Source organism: Neophocaena asiaeorientalis, unplaced genomic scaffold, assembly GCF_003031525.2.
Source record: "Neophocaena asiaeorientalis asiaeorientalis breed wild unplaced genomic scaffold, Neophocaena_asiaeorientalis_V1.1 scaffold9, whole genome shotgun sequence".
Classification (NCBI taxonomy): domain Eukaryota; kingdom Metazoa; phylum Chordata; class Mammalia; order Artiodactyla; family Phocoenidae; genus Neophocaena; species Neophocaena asiaeorientalis.
Window position 1 is genome coordinate 3243664 of NW_020171825.1, and position 23054 is coordinate 3266717.

A 23054-nucleotide genomic window follows, 5' to 3' on the forward strand; every position below is an offset into this window, starting at 1 on the left:
ATGCGTGGGGATAGCTTATGTATGTACTATTAAAAGTTAACATCTAAGGGAATGGTAAGGTACAAATACTCATCACAAATAAATCAACACAAAATTAAAAAGGATAATAAAGCAAGGCAGTTGAGACATTTGTTTTCAAAATACATCCATCTATAATTTTTTTAAAATAAATACTTCTGGGAAACTCTGATAACTCTAACACACAGCAAAGAGGAGATAAAGGCACACCACATGAAACTTTAAAACATTGATGAAATTAGCCTGCCTCTCTGATAAAGTAAGCTTTTTCTTTTTTCTTATGCTAAACCATATAAACTATAAAGAGAAACAAAATACAGATCATTAAAAAGCAGACTTGTACTTGTGGTTTTATGTCTTGCAGTGGTTGTTCTAGTCACATTAAGATGGTCATTGTCTTCAGTATACAAGTACATTTTGAAACCTATACATTAACTCTAAAGCCAAATAAACCTTCAGATCTACCAGTTCCTACAGCATTTCTACGATCTTTGAGATAAATCTCAGTCAAGTGAAGGTATTGTACATAATATAAAAGACAAATAAAAAAAGGTTGGAACCTACCAATACTGGTAGCGGGTGTCATGCACAAAACTGACCCTGCATGTCATGCAATGGTAGGTGGAAAAAAGTGAATAAAGGGAAAGAAACAGGTTAGCGGTTTAGAGTTAACATTCAAAGTGAGATTGAAGCACAACCAGAAATAAGTAGGGTTAGTTAACACAGTCTTTTAGAGTCATTCACATGTTCAGTGTGGGCACAAATATATCTGACTTATTTTAAGCCAATATTATTCATTACTTTTCACACTTTTGATTCATCTCCATTGACATGATTCTAGTAAGAATGACATGTGATAATGCAGCAGTCACCTTCCTCTAAGACCTCGCAGTATCTTACAGACATTCTCAAGTTCATCCTCCAAGGTAGGAAGTGGGTATTTTACAGATGAAAAATCTGAGGCATAGTAACTACTCCAAGGTCATGCATCGTGGGAGTCAAGGCTAAGGCTAGAAATAGAATTCTGTTCCTAAATCCAGGTCAGGTTTTGTATTCACTATATCACACTGACCTTATTGAATTAAAAGTTTGCTTGTTTGATTGTAAAATGTTTTGTGTCAATAACAATATGAAAAGAAAAACAGTAATTAAGATTCTGTATCCTCTAAATCAAAGGGTTGCAGGTCAGGTGAATTTTAGATTACTGCTTGGAAGCCCTCAATGTAGGAAGACTGAGGTTCCCGTGACGGGATGACCGGATGTGTGTGTGACCTATTTTCTGTTATGAGATTCATTATGACAAAGGAGCGGTGGCTAGCAATAAAATCTAAACACTGCAGAGGCAAAACAGCACTGAACTGAGGCTGGGATAGGACCAGGGCTAGGGGTTTTTGGTGTCTAGGTGGGTAAGTGGGAGGGTGGGAAGGAGAGAGGGAGGGAGGGGGGTTTACAGCCTTTCCTTGGGAATAGCTGCCTTACCTGTGGGTGGTCACATTAATGTACTTGAATCAGAAAACGGACCATGAATATAACATACGTTGTGGAATACTGAAAAAAGAATTGTATTGAAAGGAATTATCTACTTCTGGTTCAGCTCCTTAGAGTGAAAATCAAGGTAATGTAAGGATTTAGATAACTGAAGATTGGGTGTCATATGGGTACCAGAGAAGTAGTCTTTAATGAAGGTAGGTGTACCCACTTAGGGTTTTAGAACGGCCTTCTGAGATACTGGGTGAAGAATCTGAGATGTGTACGTCTTTATTCTCTCTGCTGAACTGTTCACACCTGAGGGAGACTTTTTGCCTGATCTGCATTTTGATCAGGCCAACATTAACTAGTCAGGAAAAGAGGCTATTTAACTGGGCCACTCCTGGATTCTTCAGCAAACATGTGCTAATATATCCAACTGAAAACACACACACAAACACCTCATGACACCCTATCTTTCTCCAGCTTATATGTTTCTAAACTTCTTCACAATCAAACTTCTGGAAAGTTACCTACACATAAATTTGCACTTCCTTGACCCCGTTTATTCTTCAATCCTCTCCAATTTGGCTTTCATTTTCACCTCTCCACTCAAACTGCATGTCATCAAAGAACTCCGTATTTCTGCAATCAGTAAGAACCCTTCCATCCTGAGTCATGGTAACATTTAGCACTTGTCCACTCTCTCCGTAATAAACTACTCTTTTCCCTTGGATTTTCTGATAACACAGACACAGACACAGACACATATGCAAACACAGACACACACACACACATACTCTATCTCTATATACTAGAGTTTTTCAGGGCTCAGTCTGGTTCCTTTTCATCTACTCTATACTTTTCTTCTGGTATGTCATTCACTCCATGGTATTAATTCAATTTAGGATTTAAATGCTATCTACAAGCTCAAGGCTTCCAAATTTATGTATCCCGCCCAGATAGCTCCTCTGAGCTCCAGGTTTTTCCATCTAACTGTTTATCTGGCCTTCCTACTTGGATTTCTCACAAGCATCTCAAATCGAACATGTCCAAGCATTGACCTTTTCCACAGCATCTGTTTCTCCACCTCAGGAAATGCTAGATGGACATCACCATCAATGTCATAGCTCTAGCCCAAACTGAAAGTTCTCCCTGACACCACTTTCCCTCATGAAATTCCCTGGTCCAACTCACCAATAAGACAAAGCAGTTCTGCTTCTAAAAGAGCATCTTGTGTTTGTCTGTTGGTCCATCTTCACTGCCACTTCTCATGGCTTGATCACCATTTTATGATCTGGGATCAGCTATGCAGTAACATCCTAAGTGGTCTTCCTGCCTCCATTCTCGTCCCCCCCTTTAGTCCATTCTCCATTCTACTGGCAGAGTAAACCTTCCCCAATACAGGCCTGTTCACTTCTCTGCTGGAAATGATTCATTGCCTTCTCATTGCTTTTAGGATAAAGGTTCCCATGGTCTAGTCTCTGACTATCTCCCCAGCTCACACTATACTCCTCCCCTGGCCCCCATGCACCAAGCTCCAGACAGATTAGCCTTTCATTTCTTTGAAATGAACTCATCACACTTTTGTCCTACTTCTGGGCTTCTCACAGCTCTCCCCCCCTGCCTAAAATCATCATTACCCCATTCTTCATTTTCCAGGTCTCGAGGTATATGTTGCTTCTTTAAAAAACTGTTCAATTGTTCTTTTACCTACATTCACATGCCACTTAAATCAGTTTCCTATTTTAAACCTTACTGAACTCTCTACTTTTTCATTCATTATACTCATAAAAACTTTTAATTATATACTTCTATGGCTATTTATTGAAATCCACCTCTCCTCTTCCACTGTAAACTCTGGAGGGCAGGGTTCATGTCTGTCTACGTCTGTGGGGCGCATGGTAAACAGTCAATTGAGTGAATGTTCTCAGCCACCAGTGAGAGTGTGTTGGGAGCAACTTGTTCCTAAAATTTATTAAAGTACCCAGTTTGTGAATGATTTCAAAGTCAACCATGGCTGGATTCAAAATTATCCCTATAAAAATTCCATGTTATTCTCTCGCATTCCAATGTGGATGGGCTTTCTTGGAGCACTTTCTTTTCTTGGACACACCTGAATGTCACTGGGTTGCAGATCATCAACAGTAGCTCCTACAGCCACACTGGGCTAGGACTGGAACCGTCCTTTGGCTTCAGTTCAGGATGTGCCTGAAATGCTCAACCAAAGCAATGTGATGAGCATCTCTCTCTATGTGGCCTAAAAGGGATATGCATATCGGAAACACAGAAGTTTTTCAATGTGTGGCTGTCTTACTCGGTGGCAGATTCTGGTCCTGATCTTCTTTCTAAGCTCCATCTCTGCCTTTTCACCCCACTCTCTCCCACCCCCCACCCCTGCAAACACAGCCCCTTCAGTACTTTACACTGAGCTACAACGGGCAACTTGTTATTCCTCAATTACACTGTTCCCAATCCATGCTCTTCCCCTGCCTGGGATGCTCTTCCCGCACTGGTAAAATTTTCCTTTCAAAGTCCTAAGCAAATTTCTCCTCCTTTGGAAAGTCCTTCTTTCTCCATCTCCTTCGTCACCACCACCTACCGCACGTCCGATGGCGAATACATTGTCTCTTATTTCCTCATTCTCAAATCGCTTTGCCCACTCCCTAAGGTAGCCCTTCACGCTTTGCATTATATTTGGTTTTTGCCGTGTTCTGAACTCCGTTGTATGCCCCTACTGGCTTTGGAACCCAGAACAGACTACGTGTTCAACAGTGGCTTGCTGAATTCAATAGGATAAACACATCTTGCTATGGTTATACAGATAGGGTTTCCACTAAACACTGACAAATCTTTCACCAAGGTGTGTGATACACTTATGTAATAGTATGGTTTCTGATCATTAGGCAGTATTTGTGCTAGCACTTCCCTGTTCTACTTACTCTGTATTTCCAATATAATGAAAGAAATCAAGGAGAGAGTCAGTAGGTCGTCTTTGCTCTGACCGGCAGAAGCATTTCACTAAGGCACTAATTCTATTAACAAAGACTTCTCAAATGTTTTCTGCTTCAGTTGCACAAACATTTCAGCTCTAGAATCTGCGAGTAGGATTATCTGGACAATTCCATGAATCATATATTCCACTTTACGGCAAAGGCACAGCCTCAGTTTTCCCATCTGCAAAATGCAAATAATTATGCCTGCCACTTGGCGGAACTATCTTGAAGGGTAATGAGATAAGAACACTTAGAGGAACTCAGAATAAACCTGTCAGAGAAATGCCAAGAATTATTATGCTGCTATTTCTGTGTGTGTGGTTTTTGTCACTTTCCTAACATAGCAAAGAAAAAGTATAACCACTAGGTTAAAATAATGCCTATCAAAAAAGGAAAAATCCCACCCACTGCAAATGTGCTAGGGCATCAACCAGGGTGATAATTATATTAGCATGGGTTTGGAGAAGAATCCCATATTTTGCGTAATATTTTAAATTAATATCTCCACAGCCTGGAGGCAGAATTCCTGAAATTCAAAGTCACATTGTATCAATGGGAGAATTTTAGCAGCATATCAAAAACTTCACTGTGAATGACCCTTCAGTAAAGGGTAACTTCCAGGAGAACATAAAATGTTTTTTTGTTTCACATTTATGATAATTGTTAATGTAAAGTATTTAGAGAAAAATCAAAATGTGTCAGTTTAAAAGTAATGAGCTCCTCATTTACTAAGTAAGAAAATTATTTTTGAACATGATCACTTAATTTTCACAGTTTAAAACAACAGTGATTAACAAAGAATGATTATTATCATTATCATTTTAAATTAGGATGAAAATGTGGCTTATGAGAAAGAGTGCCTGAAATAAAAACTAGAGCCAAAATAAACACTGAATTTTCTGTTATGGATTTAACTGGGGGAAGGACTATGCTAATTTCCTTTTAATAAAATTATCCTTTCGTCATTTAAGAGAAATGTGAAAACTTCATAGAAGTTGAAATACCATTTCAGAGCATGAGATCCACATGTTTGTTCATGTTTGTGTCATGTTACAGATGGAAATACTTCTAATCCACAGAATTAAGCGGGCTAGGACCCACTTTTCTGCTCCCAAAGCCCACTCTATGGAGAGTTGCTGGACACACTTGAACAGTTCTTAAAGAGTCCAGCAGGGGGCGGAAGTGCACAACCACAGCACCCAGAACAGCCTTTGGGTCCTCAATACAAGCATTTCATCAACTATAATCAGGCCATTGCAAATGGGACGTTATTCGTTCTTACTTTGGAAGTCTTTAAATGGTTTCCAGGTGAAATATTTTTAAATGAGAATTCTTCCAGTGATTTAACAAGTCAGTCATTATTGAATTGAAGTGTTAAATATGAGTTAGAGGCCTTCAGCCTTTTGCATGGCTTAGCTCCAGGGTTTCAGAGGCATTCCCAGGAAATGGTAGTGGCATTACTGCCCAGTCTTCAGAAACAGACTTGTCCTTTTCTGTTTTTCCACTCAGTATATTCTTCCACAATTTTTTTCTCTTAAAATATCTAGTGACAAGGTCTATCAAATAAGACACTTGTAGAAATCACACAGGACCTTCAGATAAGTTTACCTTCTAGTAATTATTTTATAAACATGCTATATCAAGTGGATTACAAGTACAATCACTGCTGTGCTATAACTGTACTGAGATGTCACTAATTAAGGCTGTAATAGGACAAGGTTGAAGCCCCAATAATTACTGATTTGGAGACACATTCTACAGGTCTATGAGTCTATTTATTTTAAGAGAAGAGCAGAACTAAAATAAGAAAACTATATACTAAGAACCACTTTACTAATGTAATTTATATTTTTTAACTACAATATAAATATTGTTAGGTTAATAATTCATTTCAAAGTGTAGATTTTATATAAAGAATAGGATAGAAATATTTATTCAGCTCCCTCCTATGTTAATTCCTGATATGCGACAGGATTTAAGAAAATAGATAACAAACGTGAAAAGTCCACCCATGTGGATTGGGATCAATATGCTTTTTTTTTTTTGATAAAATTGTTATTCACCTATATTGACCTTCAAGTCACTGTCATGGGCTGAAAATTTTGACTTCAAACTAAGAACTCAATGGACAGCCTTCTCACTAAAGCCTAAGTCACTCCCTGGTTCTGTTTTTATTTTTCTTTTTGACACTCCAGCAAATTTTATTTTGCAAATGTTATCCCTTCTTTTAGCTCAGACTAAAAGGTCAAAACCCCAGTCATTTATGGTGACTCTTTGTGTTTGTGTATGGTGTATGTAGGTCTGTGGTCAGGAAGGTGGGTAAAAAAACAGAGGAGGGTTGGCGTACATTGTGGGTAAAAAAACAGAGGAGGGTTGGCGTGCATTGTACTCTTGTTTCTTCACTTTTATCTGATGTTTTATGCCAGGCTCTAAAGGAGAACTCTGGCCTCTGCCTATGGAGGCTGGCTGGTGTCATGTCATGTACATCGAGCTGGTCACAGGGAAACTGGGTTCTAGGTCTTTTTCTCTTTAGTAGTGCCACCTTGGGAAGTCACTGCACATTTAGGGGGCCTCAGCTTTCTCATCTGTAAAACAATCAATTGGATGAGGAGATCACTAAGAATCCTTTAAACTTCAAGGTTCTGTGATTAACAGAATTCATTTCTTAGTAGGATGACAGAGTTAAAGCACCTTAGCACCTAATATTATCAGGCATTGGCTTAGAAACTGAGGATAAGAGTTCTCTATATTTGTGAACTTGGTGGAAGTTGAGAAGGATGGCAAAAGAGATAGAATGGATGTAAAAATATGAGTAGATGTTTGCTTTAATTTGAATAGCCTCTTTTTTTGTTTGTTTGTTTGTTTTGTTTTGTTTTGTTTAGTGCTCTGAATAGGAATAGGAAAAAAAAAAAAGGTTAGTATTTACTGGAATTGCTATTTTTAGGTCATTCAGGGTTAATGACAAATTTCAATTGTCACACATAAGAGGTCTTACTTACATAAACAATTTTTACACAGCTTGTGTGAACACAAGAAACCAAAAGCCCTAACTGCTGTTTGCTTCTCACGGGTTCAAACTGTCACTTAACTCTATAAAATATTTGGCTTTAGAATCCTAACAGTCTTTAGCTATTGTCCCAAGCAAGGTAAATTATCTAGATAGCTAGGACAATGATGAGTTTCAGGCTGTATTTATCGTACCTTTAAAAGCAAACTAGATGCCACCAAACAGCTTAAAGGAATGAGAAGAAAGCACATGACCGGAGGGCACACGGACACAGGACTTGGAACTGTCAGGGCACGTACCTGTCGGAATGAACGCCGTGTGTTGCTGCAGCTGTGCACTGGTGAGAGCCTGCTGGTAGTGCAAGACGCTGGGATTAAAGACGGTGCTGGCACCGTTGCTTTTTTCAAGTGCTTGTCTCTTTGGTAAAGGATGAAGAGCACCAGGAGGAAAGGCCTGTAAGGGACGAAGTGGATAAGATACGTGTAACTCAAAGTGAGCACACCTTCAGTGTCCACAGAGATCATCAACTGCAGCATACTTTTAAAGAATGACAGCTAAGGAGATGCGTCTGCCATGCACCTTAATTTAAACAGCGGCAACGTCGAATGAGTGAGAGTTTGTTACCGAGAGCAAAGCATGATTTCTGTAATCCAAAACGGTAGCATCTTAACTAAGGAAAAGAAAAGCTATCAAGCAACAACAACGAAAAATGACTTCAGCTTTTAAAATGAGTTAAACTAGTCTAAGGGGGGAAGGAAGCATTTGTGTTATTATTAATACCTATTCTTTTCCTTAACAAGGTGGCAATTTCTTGAATTTAAAGGTTAATTAGAATTATAATGAGCATTTTTCCAAGCCAAGTAATTTAAATTTGCTTCACTCTTTTGGAAAAGGTATTAAAATTTGTTAGGATTAATTTATTCCACATATTACATATGAAAATGAGATGGCTAAACACCTTATTGAATTTTTTTCATTAATTAATAATAATGATTGTTTGCAACCAGTATTTTACAAGTAATACAAATCTCAGATGGTTCTCTGAAAAGCTACATGCAAAGCGAAAGGTGAAAGGTCAAAGTACCAGGTCTACAGATGCTTCGAGAGGTCGCTTCATTGCTTTGGCAGTCGACTGAGTCTTTTAATAACAGGCAGCGAGCACATGATGGCAGTGGGCCAATGGGATTCAAGCGAATTAACATACAGGTAAACAGCAAGCAGAGGTGCATCATGGGAACGGCATTGCATTGTGGATAGGTGAGAAGGAAAAAAATATTCTGAATGCAATATACAACGTACAAAACACTAGGCATGCACAACAACAAAAATGTTCTCTAAAGAAATGAATATTACACCTTAAATTAGTATTGAAGCAAAAATGCATCTACTATACCTTAGTTAAAAGCATATAAGAGAGTAAAATATAGATGTTTGAAATTCAGGAAAGTTAATTAAAACAGCAGCTTGCATACACACCATAAGCATTTTTTACATTGCTTCAGAAAAAAATGCAAAACTTTTAAGGGCCACAGGATTGAAGAACTTCTGATAAGTTAGTTTTCAAATATAAAACAATGAATGCACTACGTATAACATCCAAGTTATAAGATCCAAGTTGAAAAAAAAGATAATATCTTTAACTTTTATAAAAATAATTTTTAACAAAGATCTAGCCTAACAAAATGAAGCGGCAAACTGAGACAAACAATTCAGGCAAAAAAATATTCAAACACAAGATTATTTAGGCAAAACTGTTTGGGTTTGGATCTTAATTTTTTTGTCTGAATTATGTGGGTAATTGTCTCAATTTTTCTCTTCACTTTGCTAGTGTGGATCTGGTAACGTGGAATAAGTTTCCAAGCTTAACAAGTTTTGAATTTGCATAGTAGGTTTCTCACATTTCCTGCTTTTATTCCATCATATGGTTTCTAATGACTAACTTATCATCCATTCTGTTTTCCACCACATTTGAAATTTTAATTCAATTTATCGCAAACAACTTACCAGATTACACTAAGAAAATACCCTTTAACGGGTATTTAGTGTCCTCAGGTATCAAAATAATTTATACTTAATAATCCTAGTCGTACTTTTAAGTATAATCAGTGACCAACCCAGTTAATGAGATGTGGGAAACTCTTGGCTAGAACAAGTACAATAGCTAAAAATAGCAAACAGCTAAAAGATAGCAAAGAACTGCTTGGACTATTAGAAGTCAAATAATATCTTTAACTTATAACCATACTTGTGGGCAGATAGTTTCATTTAAACAGCTGAAATAATAATAAATAGTGATTGATTTAGACCATGATGAAAAAATTTTCCTGTTCCTTGATAACTGTTGTAAAAAAAAATCTAAAAATTTTATGATGGAATTCTAGGAAAATAAAGAAATTCAAAGGAATAGCTCCAATGCAAACAAAAGAAATGAAATACCCATTTTCTATGTTTAGCACAATAGGTAAATCCCTAAGGTTTGCACAATAAATACAGAATGTTTTATTCTAAAGTTCTGGGTTACAGCTATGGCATTTGAGAGAAAATGGAATAGTATTTAACCCTCAAAATGGGAAACAATGAGTGATATCTTCCTTGGCCAATAAAGAGCGGTTCATCATTTGAAGACTCAGGATTAAAAGTATGGAGGTGATAGGAGGTAAAGGAAAGAGCTAAGGGTGGAGCGGGGTGGAGACTAGCAGTAAAGCGGAAAGGACTATAGGTAGAGGAGAGGCTTAGAATGGCCAGTGGAGAAGCTGCTTTGGAAGGCAGTCTGGATAGAGGCCATCACATAATATGAAATCATTGTTCTTCAGGCAGAATTGTGAACATTTTCAAAACCCAACAAGCTTCGCAATGAGAAAGCTTCTTGGAATATTCTTTCCTCAAATGTCAGTTTGCCATGATGTAACTTTCATGACACCATTTTTGTTTAAAATCTTTCATTCCTGTATAGTTTTACACTGCTAGATAATGCAGTTCTTAAAAACTAAAAAAATGTTTTGCTTGTATTAGTCTGTACTAACTACATAAAGCTGCACGGCCTGTTCTCATAGAGGACACTAACAACATTAGCCGGATGGCTAAACTCAAAATCATTTTGGCCTCAACTCTCTGGTTTCAATTCTTTCCTTCACTTTTCCAGTCTTTGAGAGTTATAGAACAAATCCGCTATTGGGTTGATCTTTTCTGATATGCTAGCTACAACAGTGATTATGTCTCCACAGGCTGGTATTTATGAGCAAAATTTTGAGTTAACAGAGCATCATTTAATGAAGTCTCCAAGTAGAAAAAAGAAATATTAAATAGTTCTCCTCAGGATCGACACCTGAAAGGTTAATGTTCTCTTTTTTTCCAATCTTAGTTTGATGAAATGCAATTGTGACAGAAATTATAATAAACTAGGAATTTAAAGAAGCTGAGAGCCCTAAACTGAGCTGGACAGTGACTGCCTTTCCCTTTCTACCACTCCTTATTTGGGGTTTTCTTTACTAAATGCAAATATCTTGTCTTTTCAAGGAAACACTAAGGTCTTGGAGGGTCGAGTGTACATATTAATATCTTCCACACCTCACACTTTGAGGCACGTGGGTAGAATGTTTTTAAAAAACTGTATGGATGAATAATCATGTTCTAATGTGGCTCTGTAGTACACAGATGTTCCGTTTCAGAGGGTATTATGTGGCTGCAGGCATATGTTTACCTATATTGAAAGATCTTCAGGCTTAAAATAGACCTGAGAGATCCCCAAGCCTGGTGCATCTTGGGAGCTTCCTTAGGCACCTATGCAGAGAACGAGGTTCTCTTTAATTGAGCCCCTACTGTGTGCCAGGCACTGGGCACCCATTCTTGCTGGCTTCACCAACATTTCTGATCCTTTGCCCCCTCTGGGCTTTGTCCAGCCTTATATACGTACAGCCAGGCTTTTCATTTTCTGGATCAAGGAGCAAGCCAACTTCAAGCCAAGGCAAGCCAACCAAGGGCCCGGCATTAGAGGCAAAGACCAAACCTGAGGAGTCAGGAAATGCTGACGACAGTAATCAGAGCTGCCACTCGAATGTGGAAGAAAAGGATGTGGACAAGTAGGATGGGATTCAAAGTTCCTGTACATGTTTTCTTGAACAACTGAAACTTATCTAGCTGATGGCAGCTGGTCCTGTTTCCTTTTACAAAATAAGTATCTCCTGGTGTAGCCCCATTTTGGTGTGTGTGTGAAGAAGGACTGCTGACTTGCAGACGAGATACCCTTTGTGTTAAAATTACCAAAGAGCAGCTCTGTCTGGCTTATTTTTACATTTGAAAAATTCTGATGAGGATGCTGCTCATGTTTTAAGAGGCAGTGCAAAAGAATAAGGCTCTAAAGGAAAGGTGTCTCTTTTTCTGGAATCAAAGCTTTAGATTCCTTTTCAGGGTCCAGTTAATCCAGAGAAGGGGAAATCCTGGACAATAATAAAAATTGCACTACAGAAATTCTTGGTGTTCAGATATGGAACCCAGGTGAATGGAATACTAATATCTTCTGACTGCAATCATCACTCCCATTTGTTCTTTTAAATAAGGAAATAATAGTTTTTCTTCAGTGTACCGAGTAATCTTGCTATGAGAATAAGAATACTTTGACTTCATCCAACTGCAACTAGACTGGTTTCAAATGAGCCTCTCACTTCAACTAAAAAGACATGACAGATTCCGTAATTTTCATGTCATTGTCAGAAAGAAGCTGACGCTTTTGTTCTGAAACTACATTCCTTTGGGTTGTCTTTGATGGTGTTGCAAGATCACCTGAAGTATCGGAACTCCAAATCTGGGCACAGGGTAACAATCTAGGAAACTATGGTAACTAAATATACTGACATCCACTGCAACAACATCTGTGCATCTTGATGAAACTGATGTGAAAATGCACAGAAGGGCACATAGAGGAGTCGAATCTTGATTTAAAGATACCGGGCTGTTTGTGTAAATGGCCATTTCTTCTCTTATCTCCATCAACCCAGGTCATCTACCATTGACATATTCTAGGCGCGCTGTTCCTTCAGTGATTGAAGAACATACTGACTGCAGATGTTTAGAACTGGTACTTCTAGGTAACAGCCAGATAAATCAAGGCTCAGCTGTAAAGGTCACTATTAGTACCAGTGTTTTCTTGTATTTAACAGGTATTTGAGGTATAGGGACTAAGTTTTTCATAGTCCCAGAACCTCATCTCAGAGATGGCCAGAGATGGCCAGAGATGGCCATCGCAATCCAGGCTGAGCCAATCACGGCATGCTATTACTCTCACCACAGGACAACCACCAAAATGACCCTGGTGGCTCATTTTTTTGTTCCTAATTAGAGATGGTATAGATACTATTTTTGTCTCTTGTCAGGAAATGTAAGAATGTGTCCCTACAGGTGTCCAAAGCCATGGCCAGTGTTGTCTGGAGAAGCTGATCTTCGAGAATGGAGCTGATATACCAAGAGAAGCAGAAAAAAAGAAAAGAGAGAGACCTACTGGTTTTCAAGTTTCTGGATCCATCTACCCCTGAGCCCTATTTTACCTCTCCTCCCTTGGAGGGCACTAAATGATCTAGTAAAGTTTTTGTCTCTTGCAACCAGAGTTCTAATTAGCCTTGGGGGTATCCTTGATACCTAGTTATGACTTATAACATTCGCTTAAGGTAAAAACGTGTTCTTTGTGCCCAACGATCAACACACCAGTTAGAATAAATTTGGGCTGGCCTGAAAGAATGATTACAATGAAAAACATTTTACTTCTCGGTAGGATGAGATCTTCACTAAGTGGATGAAGATGGATTCCACACTGCACAAGTGTACAGAAGACCTCATTTGCTCTCTAAAAGAATTCCTTTTTCATCAGCATTAAGGGACCAATTAATTCTCATCTCCCCTACAGGTCCCTCACCCCCTGCACCTAATTATAATCAGTTTTGAAAACCACTCTTTCATGAGAACAAAAAGGGGAGAATTTATCTATATTGTCCTGACTCTCTTATGTGGATGCATGCATTCCCACATATGTAGAAACTCACAGAAAAATCATGGTTATGTCCAGTGACGAAAAAACACTAAAGGCACAAGGACTCTGAGAAGAAACAGTGAGAGAGATGAAGGACTCAGTGCTCAAGATACTTGGGAATAAGCTGAGATTGGAAAGGTGTGAGTAAGCACACAGGCCACACTAAGCGGTGATGACGTTAAGGGCAGGCTCTGTGCCTTCCTCTCTGCATCCCTGTTGCTTGTCATTGGGCCAGGCCTTATAAACGTTTGTGGAGGGAATTCCCTGGCGGTCTGGTGTTTGGGACTCTGTGCTTTCATGCCGAGGGCCCGGGTTCAATCCCCGGTCAGGGAACTAAGGTCCTGAAAGCTGCGTGGTGTGGCCAAAAATAAAATAATAAAAAATAAAACGAATCATTCTCTAAAAATATAAGATAAAATAAAATGAATCATTCTCTAAACAAAAAAATTTGTGGAAAGAATGCTGAGTAATATGAACTTGGTGTATAACAGCTACCCTTGCATTCTGATCAGGCATTAGTGTTATGAAGTGGTGGTCGCTAGTTAGAACAATGTGTTTTAACCTATACCTTTCATATCTGAAGCCATATCTGTCTTTCTCGAGGGATGACTGGCCACTGAGTCTTTCCTGCCCCCCTCCACCCCGGACCCCATTATGCATTTCCATTGTGTCATGGAGGAACATTATCACTGTCACTAAACTCCAGGCTCCCTGAGGGCAAGGAAAGCTGCCTAATTTATTTTTTTCCGGCCGGCAAGTGCCTGATGCACGGCAGGTCTCATTATATAATATGTTTTGAATGAATGGATGCCCAGTGCCTATCGTATATTAAAACAGACTTCTGTCAAGCCAGAGATCTCACATGAAAACAAATTAATTCTACAGGCCAGTGCGGTGGTTCTCAAACTTTGCTGCACACTGGGATCAACTGGGAGCTTCTAAATAAAGAAAGAATAAAGAAAGCAAGCCCCTGCCCAGGCCAATCCAAACTAATTAAATAAGAAACTTGGGGGAAGGGACCGATGTTAGAACCTTTCAAGATCCCTCAGGTAATCCCAGAATACAGCTAAATTTAAGTGTTCTAGGTAGGGGCTTCTCAAATGTTACTGTGTATACAAAACACCTGGGGATATTTTAAAATTTGAATTCAGAGCCCGAAGGTCTGGGGTGGGGCCTGAGACAGGACAGTGACTCAGGGACCTGAGGCTGGGTTCCAGGACTTCTTTTTTTTTCCCAAGCACCAGCCCTACAGCTCCGTCTTCAGGTTTCATGACTTGATGTTCTGCATAAAATTTCATTTAGGGAGAGAGAGTTCGCAGCGTGGCCTTTGTGATAAGTGACAGAAGAGGGACAAAAGATGGGGGTAGGGAGAAGCCGGGCAGCGGGGGCCGCCGGCCGAGGGCTCCTGGCTCCGGACTGCCGTCTCGGGAGCGCTGCGGGTGATGCGCAGCCGCCGCCGCAGGCCTCCCGCCCTGTTTCCCTCTCTCTCTGTCTCTGTCTGTCTGTCTCTCTCTGTTTCTGGGCCGCCTCCCTGGCCCTTCCCGCTCTGCGAGGAGCCCGGGCCGGTCCCGCCCGTGTCAGGTCTCCGAGCAGAGCTGGGCGTGGGGAAGGGCGCTCGCACCCGCCCCGCGTTCCCTGCGCCCGCCTGAGGGATTTACTTATTGTGCTGCAGAAGGGAAGGAGGGAGGGACAGAACAGAACAGAACAAAACAAAACGGGGGCAACCGAGACAGGACGTAGGCAGCGGAGCAGCGGGAACAGCAGCCGTCCCCCGCTCCCAGCGGTCTGGGGAGCGTGCGCGTCCCCGCGCGGAAGGCGCGGCTCCGGGCTCGCGGGCCGGGGAAGGTGCGCGGCGCGCGCGCCCCACTTACCATGACTGTGGCCGCGGCCGCGGCTGCCTGGGCGGCCACCGCGGCCTGGTTGGCTTGGTGCTGCGCAGCTTTGATTTTGGCCTGCAAGTGTGCAGGAGGGTGAAAATATTTGCATTTCTCCCTCATGCAACGCCCCTTTATGTAATCCATACAAACGGTTACGGTGTTGTCGTTTGTGTCGATCATGGTGCTGTCAGCGGGGTGTGCAAAGCGGCAGTCAGTCTCTCCCCGGGCACAGTTTCCTCGCTGGAACTCCCTGCAGACCTAGGACATGGGGAGAAGAGCACACGATGCAGAAGGAGGCCCCAGGGCCGCCGGGAACTACCTCTGCGAAAAAAAAAGGAATAAATACCTTTCCTTTCTTTTAGTGGTGTCTTTTGTGCCATTTACAACATAAACATTCGATTATCCAGGACTCAAGTAACTGGAATCCCGGGCAAAATAATTTGAGTTTTACTTCCCCCTCTTTTCTGGGGGTGAGAATCTATATTAAGAAAGTCAAAATCTGCAGTTAAATCAACAAGGCCCCCATTGTTCTTGGGATTTATTTATTTATTTAGAGAAGGAAAGGAGGGAGGGAGGGAAGGAAGGAAGGAAAGAAAGAACATATATATATATATAGTAATTTGGAGATTTTATATACATGTGTGTGTGTATATATATATATACACACACATGTATATAAAATTTGGACGTCTATATATAGCCACATCTTCTACTATGACAACTCTGGGATTTTACAGGGTTTTTACACGGAGGGATTATTTCACCAAAGATCAAGCCACAAGGTCATTGCTACACAACTGCTAAAAGAACAAGGCGACGTGACGAACTTGTTTCTCCTCTCTGAGGATGGGGAGTGGGGCTGGAGTGAACGTGAATACTCCCATTTTCCCATAGGTCTGTCCTGCTCCACAAAGCTAATGTATGCTTATACTCATAAATTAGAAGAACTACGATATCTAAGACACCAAAACTTTCATTTAAGTCACAATATTATTATTCCTGACAGCACAGAAAGAAGGTAAAAATACAAAATAAAACGGAGAGAAATATGGGAAGAGATAAAGGGAAAGAAGTAAAAGGAGGGAAGTAGAATAGAGTTTGAAGTGTTGATGTATTGTTTCTTTTTTTTATTCCTTAATCCTTAATTATCCTGAAATCTCAAGTAACTGCAATGCTCCATCCTCTGAGAATTCTCGTGGATCAGGAGTTTACTGTTTAAAGAAAATTTTCTTTGGAATTTAAAGAGTATTCTTAACCTTGCCCTAAATACCGATAACGTCAAGTAACACAAATAACATATATACATAATACTTATATTTATAAATATCATTATCAGGGAAGAATTACTAGTAAAATTGTAAGTTATTTTCTTCTCAGGCTCCACATCCAAAGTTGATGTGCTCAAGTGGTGGTTCACATCTTTATCATTAGTGACATTACAGGAAGGGTCACTGACATGACATTCGAGCCTTGTGGGAGTCAAAAGTACTTGGGAAATACAGTTTCACTGACCGGTGACCAAACGAGTTTAAAGGGTAAACAGATAAATCACAAAATTTTTAATTGTTTCATTCTGCTTTGGATATTATCCAACATTCCATCTTTAGCTCATAAAACGTACAAAATAAAAATTACTAAACTGTTCCCACAGATTCTGAGTATGCCTCCCTCTGTAAGTGGAATGACTCCAGGCTAAGACTGCATTGGGGTGTAGAGTAGCCATCAGGCATTTACCAAGGGGCTCTGTGTGCAGCTGACTTCATTCCTGGTTTGAAATGAATTGCAAGCTGCTTTGCTAAAGTCCTCGTGAATCAGTTTTACATATGTCTTTGTCTACCAGTCCTGTTGGGAAGGACAACTTGTTCCCAACTCAGCTGATTTAATTTGTTTTCTAAACCACACGGTCACGTACTGAACACGAAACCTTCATGGGTCCACCAGGTGGAGCCCCAAACACTTTTCCAGTCCCATGAAAGGTCTGTTCAATATTCACAGGGTTAGTCTTGATCAAAACAGTAGCGATGGGAGTTTATTGTCTTTTCATTTGGGGATCTATATACTCCAGATGGAAGCTGATATTAGGCAACATTTTATCATTTTCAATATTTATTGGGTAAATATTTAAACAAATGCACATTGAGAGAACATTCTCAAATGATCCAAGATAAAGCACAGTGTACATCCTAACCATACATATATATCACCTAACAACTAACTGATGGTTGGATTAAAGGAACTCTGAAAAATCTATCAGACTCTTTACACACCCATATAAAATGCTCTATTAAATGTCATAGGATACAGTAGTTAAGATAAATGGATGAATGCCCTAACTGATTAAAGAGAAATTTTACCTAGTAAAGTGCAGGTGAGTTGGTTTGACTCATGACTTAAGAATTATGTTTTATAAATATATGAATTTTTAAACTTTTTATTTTTTATCGGAGTATAGTTGATTGACAATGTTGTGATAGTTTCAGGTGTACAGCAAAGTGATTCAGTTATACATACACATGTATCTATTCTTTTTCAAATTCTTTCCCCATTTAGGTTGTTATATAATATTGAGCAGAGTTCCCTGTGCTATACAGTAGGTCCTTGTTGGTTATCCATTTTAAATATAGCAGTGCGTACATGTCAACCCCAAACTCCCTAACTATCCCTTCCCCCCACCCTTCCCCCCCCGGTAACTATAAGTTTGTTCTCTAAGTCTATGTTTTCTTGACTTTTGTAGATCACTTCAATTTAAGTTAAAGAAAATATCCCAAATCAGTAATTAGATTTTCCCAGGCTCCAGTTCCCCGTTTACCTATACATAACTGGGGCTGATATCCTGGAACATGCTAGAGCAGCCATACTAGGTCTTCAAATACTGAAATATGATCATACCACTTGGTCAGTAGTCACAGTCCTACGTCCTCCCACCCCTGTCCCTGAGTGTCCCCCTTGTCCTGGCTGCTGGCCTCCTAACCTGCCCGTTACCAGACCTTTCCAGGATCCAGCAAAGGTTCACGCCTAGAACAGCTGGAGCCCTCGGGAGCCATCTTCGTGGCCTGCATAGTGATTGATTCAATGTTCCACTGGTCGTTACATATTTTGCCCCTGAACACACATTCCACACAACAGATTTTTGTTTGTATTAAACTTATTCTTTTCCCACAGACTAATTTCCTTTATACTTGACCTTAAATTCAAACAATAGCATTATGAATGCATGCCTTTTAGGTGAATGTGTGTGCATGGCGGTTTTGCAAGACTGAATTAATATCTTACAAGCATTCACTTACACAGAGGTATAGTTCTACCACAAATGCATCTCAAACCACAAATATAATTGAAGTACCTCCAGTTTGTCAGTCCTGAGAAGTTTCTGAGTTGCAGTTGAGCCCGGAACAGTGACAGGTGGACTTCCGGGAACAATAACAGGTGTGGTGGGTAGAATTTCCGTTGGGACTAACCCAACTCCAGGGGTTACCGGTGCTAAGTAAGGAGCAAAGCTAATCGCCGTATTTGTCCCTATTGCGGGACCTACAGGAAAAGTGGGCTGTTAAAGGAAGATAACACAAGACAAAGATTCCTTTAGAATAAAACTTCTAAAAATCACCAGCAAGTGTCATTTGAGCAAAATTCATTCATTGCATACAAGACTCTTTGTGTTAATTGCATAGATCAATGCTGAACTGTGAAAATTCATTAAGCTTCTCTGTTTTTTGCTTAATAAAAATGAAGTCCATACAGATCCTCTCTTCCCCAAACCATACAAACACATGGGAGAACATCACAGAAACCTAACTACAGGGACCAGGTGAAACTTTTGTTCCCATGAAAGTGTTCTCAAGAAAAGAATAAGTCCACTCTAATTGCTCATCATTCCAAACTATTGAATGTTACAACAAGAAGGCAGTAAAACTTACGGAATGCTGACTCATAATCTTTGATTTCTCCTACGTGTCTCTCAAAGGGAGAGGAAGAAAGAAAAACCCTTGACTATAGACTGATTTTCAGACTGACCAAGTTTATACACTCTCAAAAAGTGGGGATTATTTGGTATTTTATTTTGCTCGGATTTACCAGTATGTTTCCGTATTCTATCACTAGCATAGATAACCCCAAAATTCATAGGCAGCTTACATCTAGACCTGCTATTTCTTGCTCTAGCTCAACTATGTCTAGATCCAATCTTCCTTTCCTGAAAGGTTGGACAGAAGGGCGTGAACTTTTCCATTGGCCATTAAAAGTTGCTTTGGTTTCCTAGGTCGCAAAATCAATGCAGCAGTGATGAAGGTATAGAGTTCCTCACTAAACTTCTCTATCACTATACTCTGTGTCCAGAAGAAGTATATTAGAGGGTTGACGGGATGATTGTTTTCAAAAGCTTCACCTGAAAATATGCCTTTCAGAAAGGAAATAATGCACATTTAAGAGAACAACAAACTTGGCTTCACTTTTTTTTTGTTTCTGCGGTACGCGGGCCTCTCACTGTTGTGGCCTCTCCCGTTGCGGAGCACAGGCTCCGGACACGCAGGCTCAGCGGCCATGGCTCACGGGCCCAGCCGCTCCGAGGCACGCGGGATCCTCCCGGACCGGGGCACGAACCCACATCCCCCGCATCGGCAGGCGGACTCTCAACCACTGCGCCACCAGGGAATTGGCTTCACTTTTAAAGAGCCAATGTTAAAAATGTACATTTAAGAGAACAACAAACTTTTGCTTCACTGTCAAAGAGCTGATGTTAAAAATTTAAGATGCTAAAGATTTTTCTTAGAATAAACTTTGCACTGAATTGGATCTGAATAGTTTTTGTTTGTTTTTTTTTTGTTTTTAGTTATCGGATGACTTTTACCCTATTTATTTTTAGCATATTTTAGGTATTTGCAATCACATGTTAATGCAATTTTCTCATATTGAACTATGTGGTTGGCCATGTCATGCTACTTCTCTATTTGTACATTGTGGGTAACATTCTTGTTATCTATTTATAGCTCCGAGTTGTTGAACATATGGGAAAAATAATAATCTGTGTGTATTACGTTTTTTGTTGACAGCAATAATGGAAAAATATCTTTTACAAACGATGATGTTAGAAAGCAGTGAATTATTGATAGTTTGTGGGGGGAATTCTTGGAGAGGCTGAAAGGCTTCACTGAAGTGGCTGGTCGGGGGAGGGGTGGAAGAGGTGATTCTAATGGTCTTAGAGGGCTGCTGCTGCAGTCTCACGAGGGGCTTTTAGATCTTTACGGCTCTGACATAAAATTCACTTTGGGGGAAAGTTGCTTCATGAGGTCTTAACATGGGAAATTGACGGCAGTTAGGATTTTTTTTCTTCCTTGACTTTCTACAGAGTTTTATACATGAATGTTTTCCATTTTCAACCCATTTGAGTCATAATTATAGAACGTTGTGGTTTTCAGTAACTGTAGCTTTTATAATTTAGTACTGTTGAAAAGAAGCCAAGTGATTTAAATGGTATAAGGGCTCTATAATGTTAGGATTTAAGAAAATCAATTCTGAAAGGTCATAAATCACAACAGATCAGTGATTCAAAGAACCAGCTATATCAGAAATGCCTGAGGGGAATTTCATAAATAGAGATATCACAAATTCTGACTCAGTATGTCTGGGCAGGGTCCTTGAGATTTGCATTAAAAAAAACTTACTACATGATCTGATGTGCACCCCAGTTTGGGGACAACTGTCATAGATGAGGAGTGAAAATAAATATTAGGAAAAACCAGTACTAGTAGTGTAATTTAATCTAGAGGCTAATGATTGAAGTAAACATTTAGAAATTAGAGCCCTCCCCACATCTCCATTTTTGACTTTCTGTTGGAGCAAATTCCCAGCCTCCCTCCCTTTTAGATAATTTGAAGCCCGGGTCAGTGTAGGGACACACACTCAGGTTGTACCTTGATTGTCAGTGGGCTGTCAGAACCTCAAAACCCATTTCCCAAAACCTTTTTGGATATCAACAAATCTCTCGCCATTAGCCAAATTTTGTTCCTTGTTCATCTAATTTAATGGTCGAAAAGGAATGTTGCAGTTCGTTTTATTGATGTTAGCTGTAATACAGGTCACAGAGAGTATTATTTAAAAGTAAAAACACAAATATTAGACAAAGGGAGACAGGAATTCAAAATCCTGAGCTCGGCCAGTTATTAATCTTTACCCTGGGCAGGAGATCAACCTCTCTGAACTTTAGTCTTCTCATCTGCAGAAGGGAAGTAAAACTACTTAGCTTCAAGACTTGGGCTGAGCAAGGTGTTAGTTCTGTCTTATAATACTTCGCATGGTTGGAACGCAAGAAATAGCAGCTATCATTAGTAGTGTAAAAATCAGTATTAATAAAGGTTTTTCCCCCCAAATTGTCCATTGATTCTATAACAGGAATGTAGTCAGGATAGCAATATAATAATAGAGGTATAAAATCTTACTAAATGATAGCAAATATCTTCTTTATTTTGAAATATAGATTGGGAAAGTATGTATTTTCTTTCATGTGAAAGTTAAAAGTTCATAGGCTTTATGAAGATAGATTCAATTAGATATTTTCTCTTTTTTTGTCTAGAGTGTTTTCTGTTGAAGTTGAATAGTAAAAAAAAATACAGTTATGGTAATTTTCAGAGATGGGCACTATATTATCATTATCATCATTGACAGTAATACCTTACATCTGTGAAAGGTTCGGCCGTTTTCAAAGCATTCTCACACACTGTGTCTTCCTTAATCTCCTCAATACCCGCGAGAAGCAAGCGTGACAGCGAGAACTGCACAGTCTTCAGGTGAAAGCAATTTAGAGTAGAGCCCACGTGGCTTCCCCAAGGTCAGCGCTGCCGAGGCAGAGTCAAGGCAAACTACCCAGGACCCCTGGCTCCCAGTCTGGGGCTGTTTTTACTCCTCCGCACTTATTAGATTTCATTGGTAATTTCGTAAAACAGAAGAGGGAACAAAAACACGAGCTGCCCTTACAGACATAAGCGTACAGAGTGAGCATCGGCGGGGAGCCGTGTCCCACCGTCAGCCAGGGCCTCCCTCAGGCAGGAGGTTAGGGCTGCTCTGAACAGCTGCCTGGAAAAGTGGGTCTCAGATCCTGGATTCAAATTAAAGTCTCCAGGTGGAGTTGAGGCTGATGTCTGAACTTGAGTCTGAGTTGGTAGCTAAGAGAAGGGCAGGTGACCCTGCTCCTGGAAGGCCACGAGCTAGGGCTTGGGAGAAGCAGCCCTGCGGTTCCCGCAGGAGGGCTGTTGCCAGGTGGTCTGAGACGAGATCCATTTGGTCCTCCTCGTCTCTCAGCACTAACTGCGCTGAGAGAGGCCAGAGGACAAGAGCTGCAGAGAGTCTTCTGGAAGAAAATCATGTCCGAAATGCTGGTCTTGGCGTCTTCGCTCTGGACTTCACCCCACCTGCCTGTGTTTCTCGCTCTCTACTCTTCCTTCTCAGTACCTTACAGCAGTAGGTCTGGATTCAGAGATCACACACTCACATGTGCACACATGCTCTTTGATATTTTGTAGTGGCGAGGAAGGATCGGGGCTGGGGAGGAATGACTAAGTGGCCTGAGGTATTTTATAGCTCTAAAACGTAGTCAATTGACTTTTTAAAACAAGAGCGTGAGAGCTCATACATTTAGAAAGCTCTGACTTCAAAGGGTAGGTATTTGGCACTCAAACTGA

General features: G+C 40.1%; 1 protein-coding gene across 4 annotated transcripts in view; it reads right to left on the reverse strand.

Annotated features, from left to right (window-relative positions):
- MBNL2 (muscleblind like splicing regulator 2) overlaps nt 1–23054 on the reverse strand; it is a 151884-nt gene that overhangs the window by 26982 nt on the left and 101848 nt on the right. For 2 of the 4 annotated variants that reach the window (XM_024739632.1, XM_024739642.1), the window contains exons 4-7: nt 18728–18928; nt 15379–15642; nt 8573–8626; nt 7788–7941 (exon numbers count right to left, since the gene is read on the reverse strand). In XM_024739632.1, the coding sequence (XP_024595400.1) occupies nt 7788–7941; nt 8573–8626; nt 15379–15642; nt 18728–18928 (673 nt within the window). The remainder of the gene's footprint in view (nt 1–7787; nt 7942–8572; nt 8627–15378; nt 15643–18727; nt 18929–23054) is intronic. The other 2 variants (XM_024739648.1, XM_024739656.1) reach the window with 1 other exon arrangement.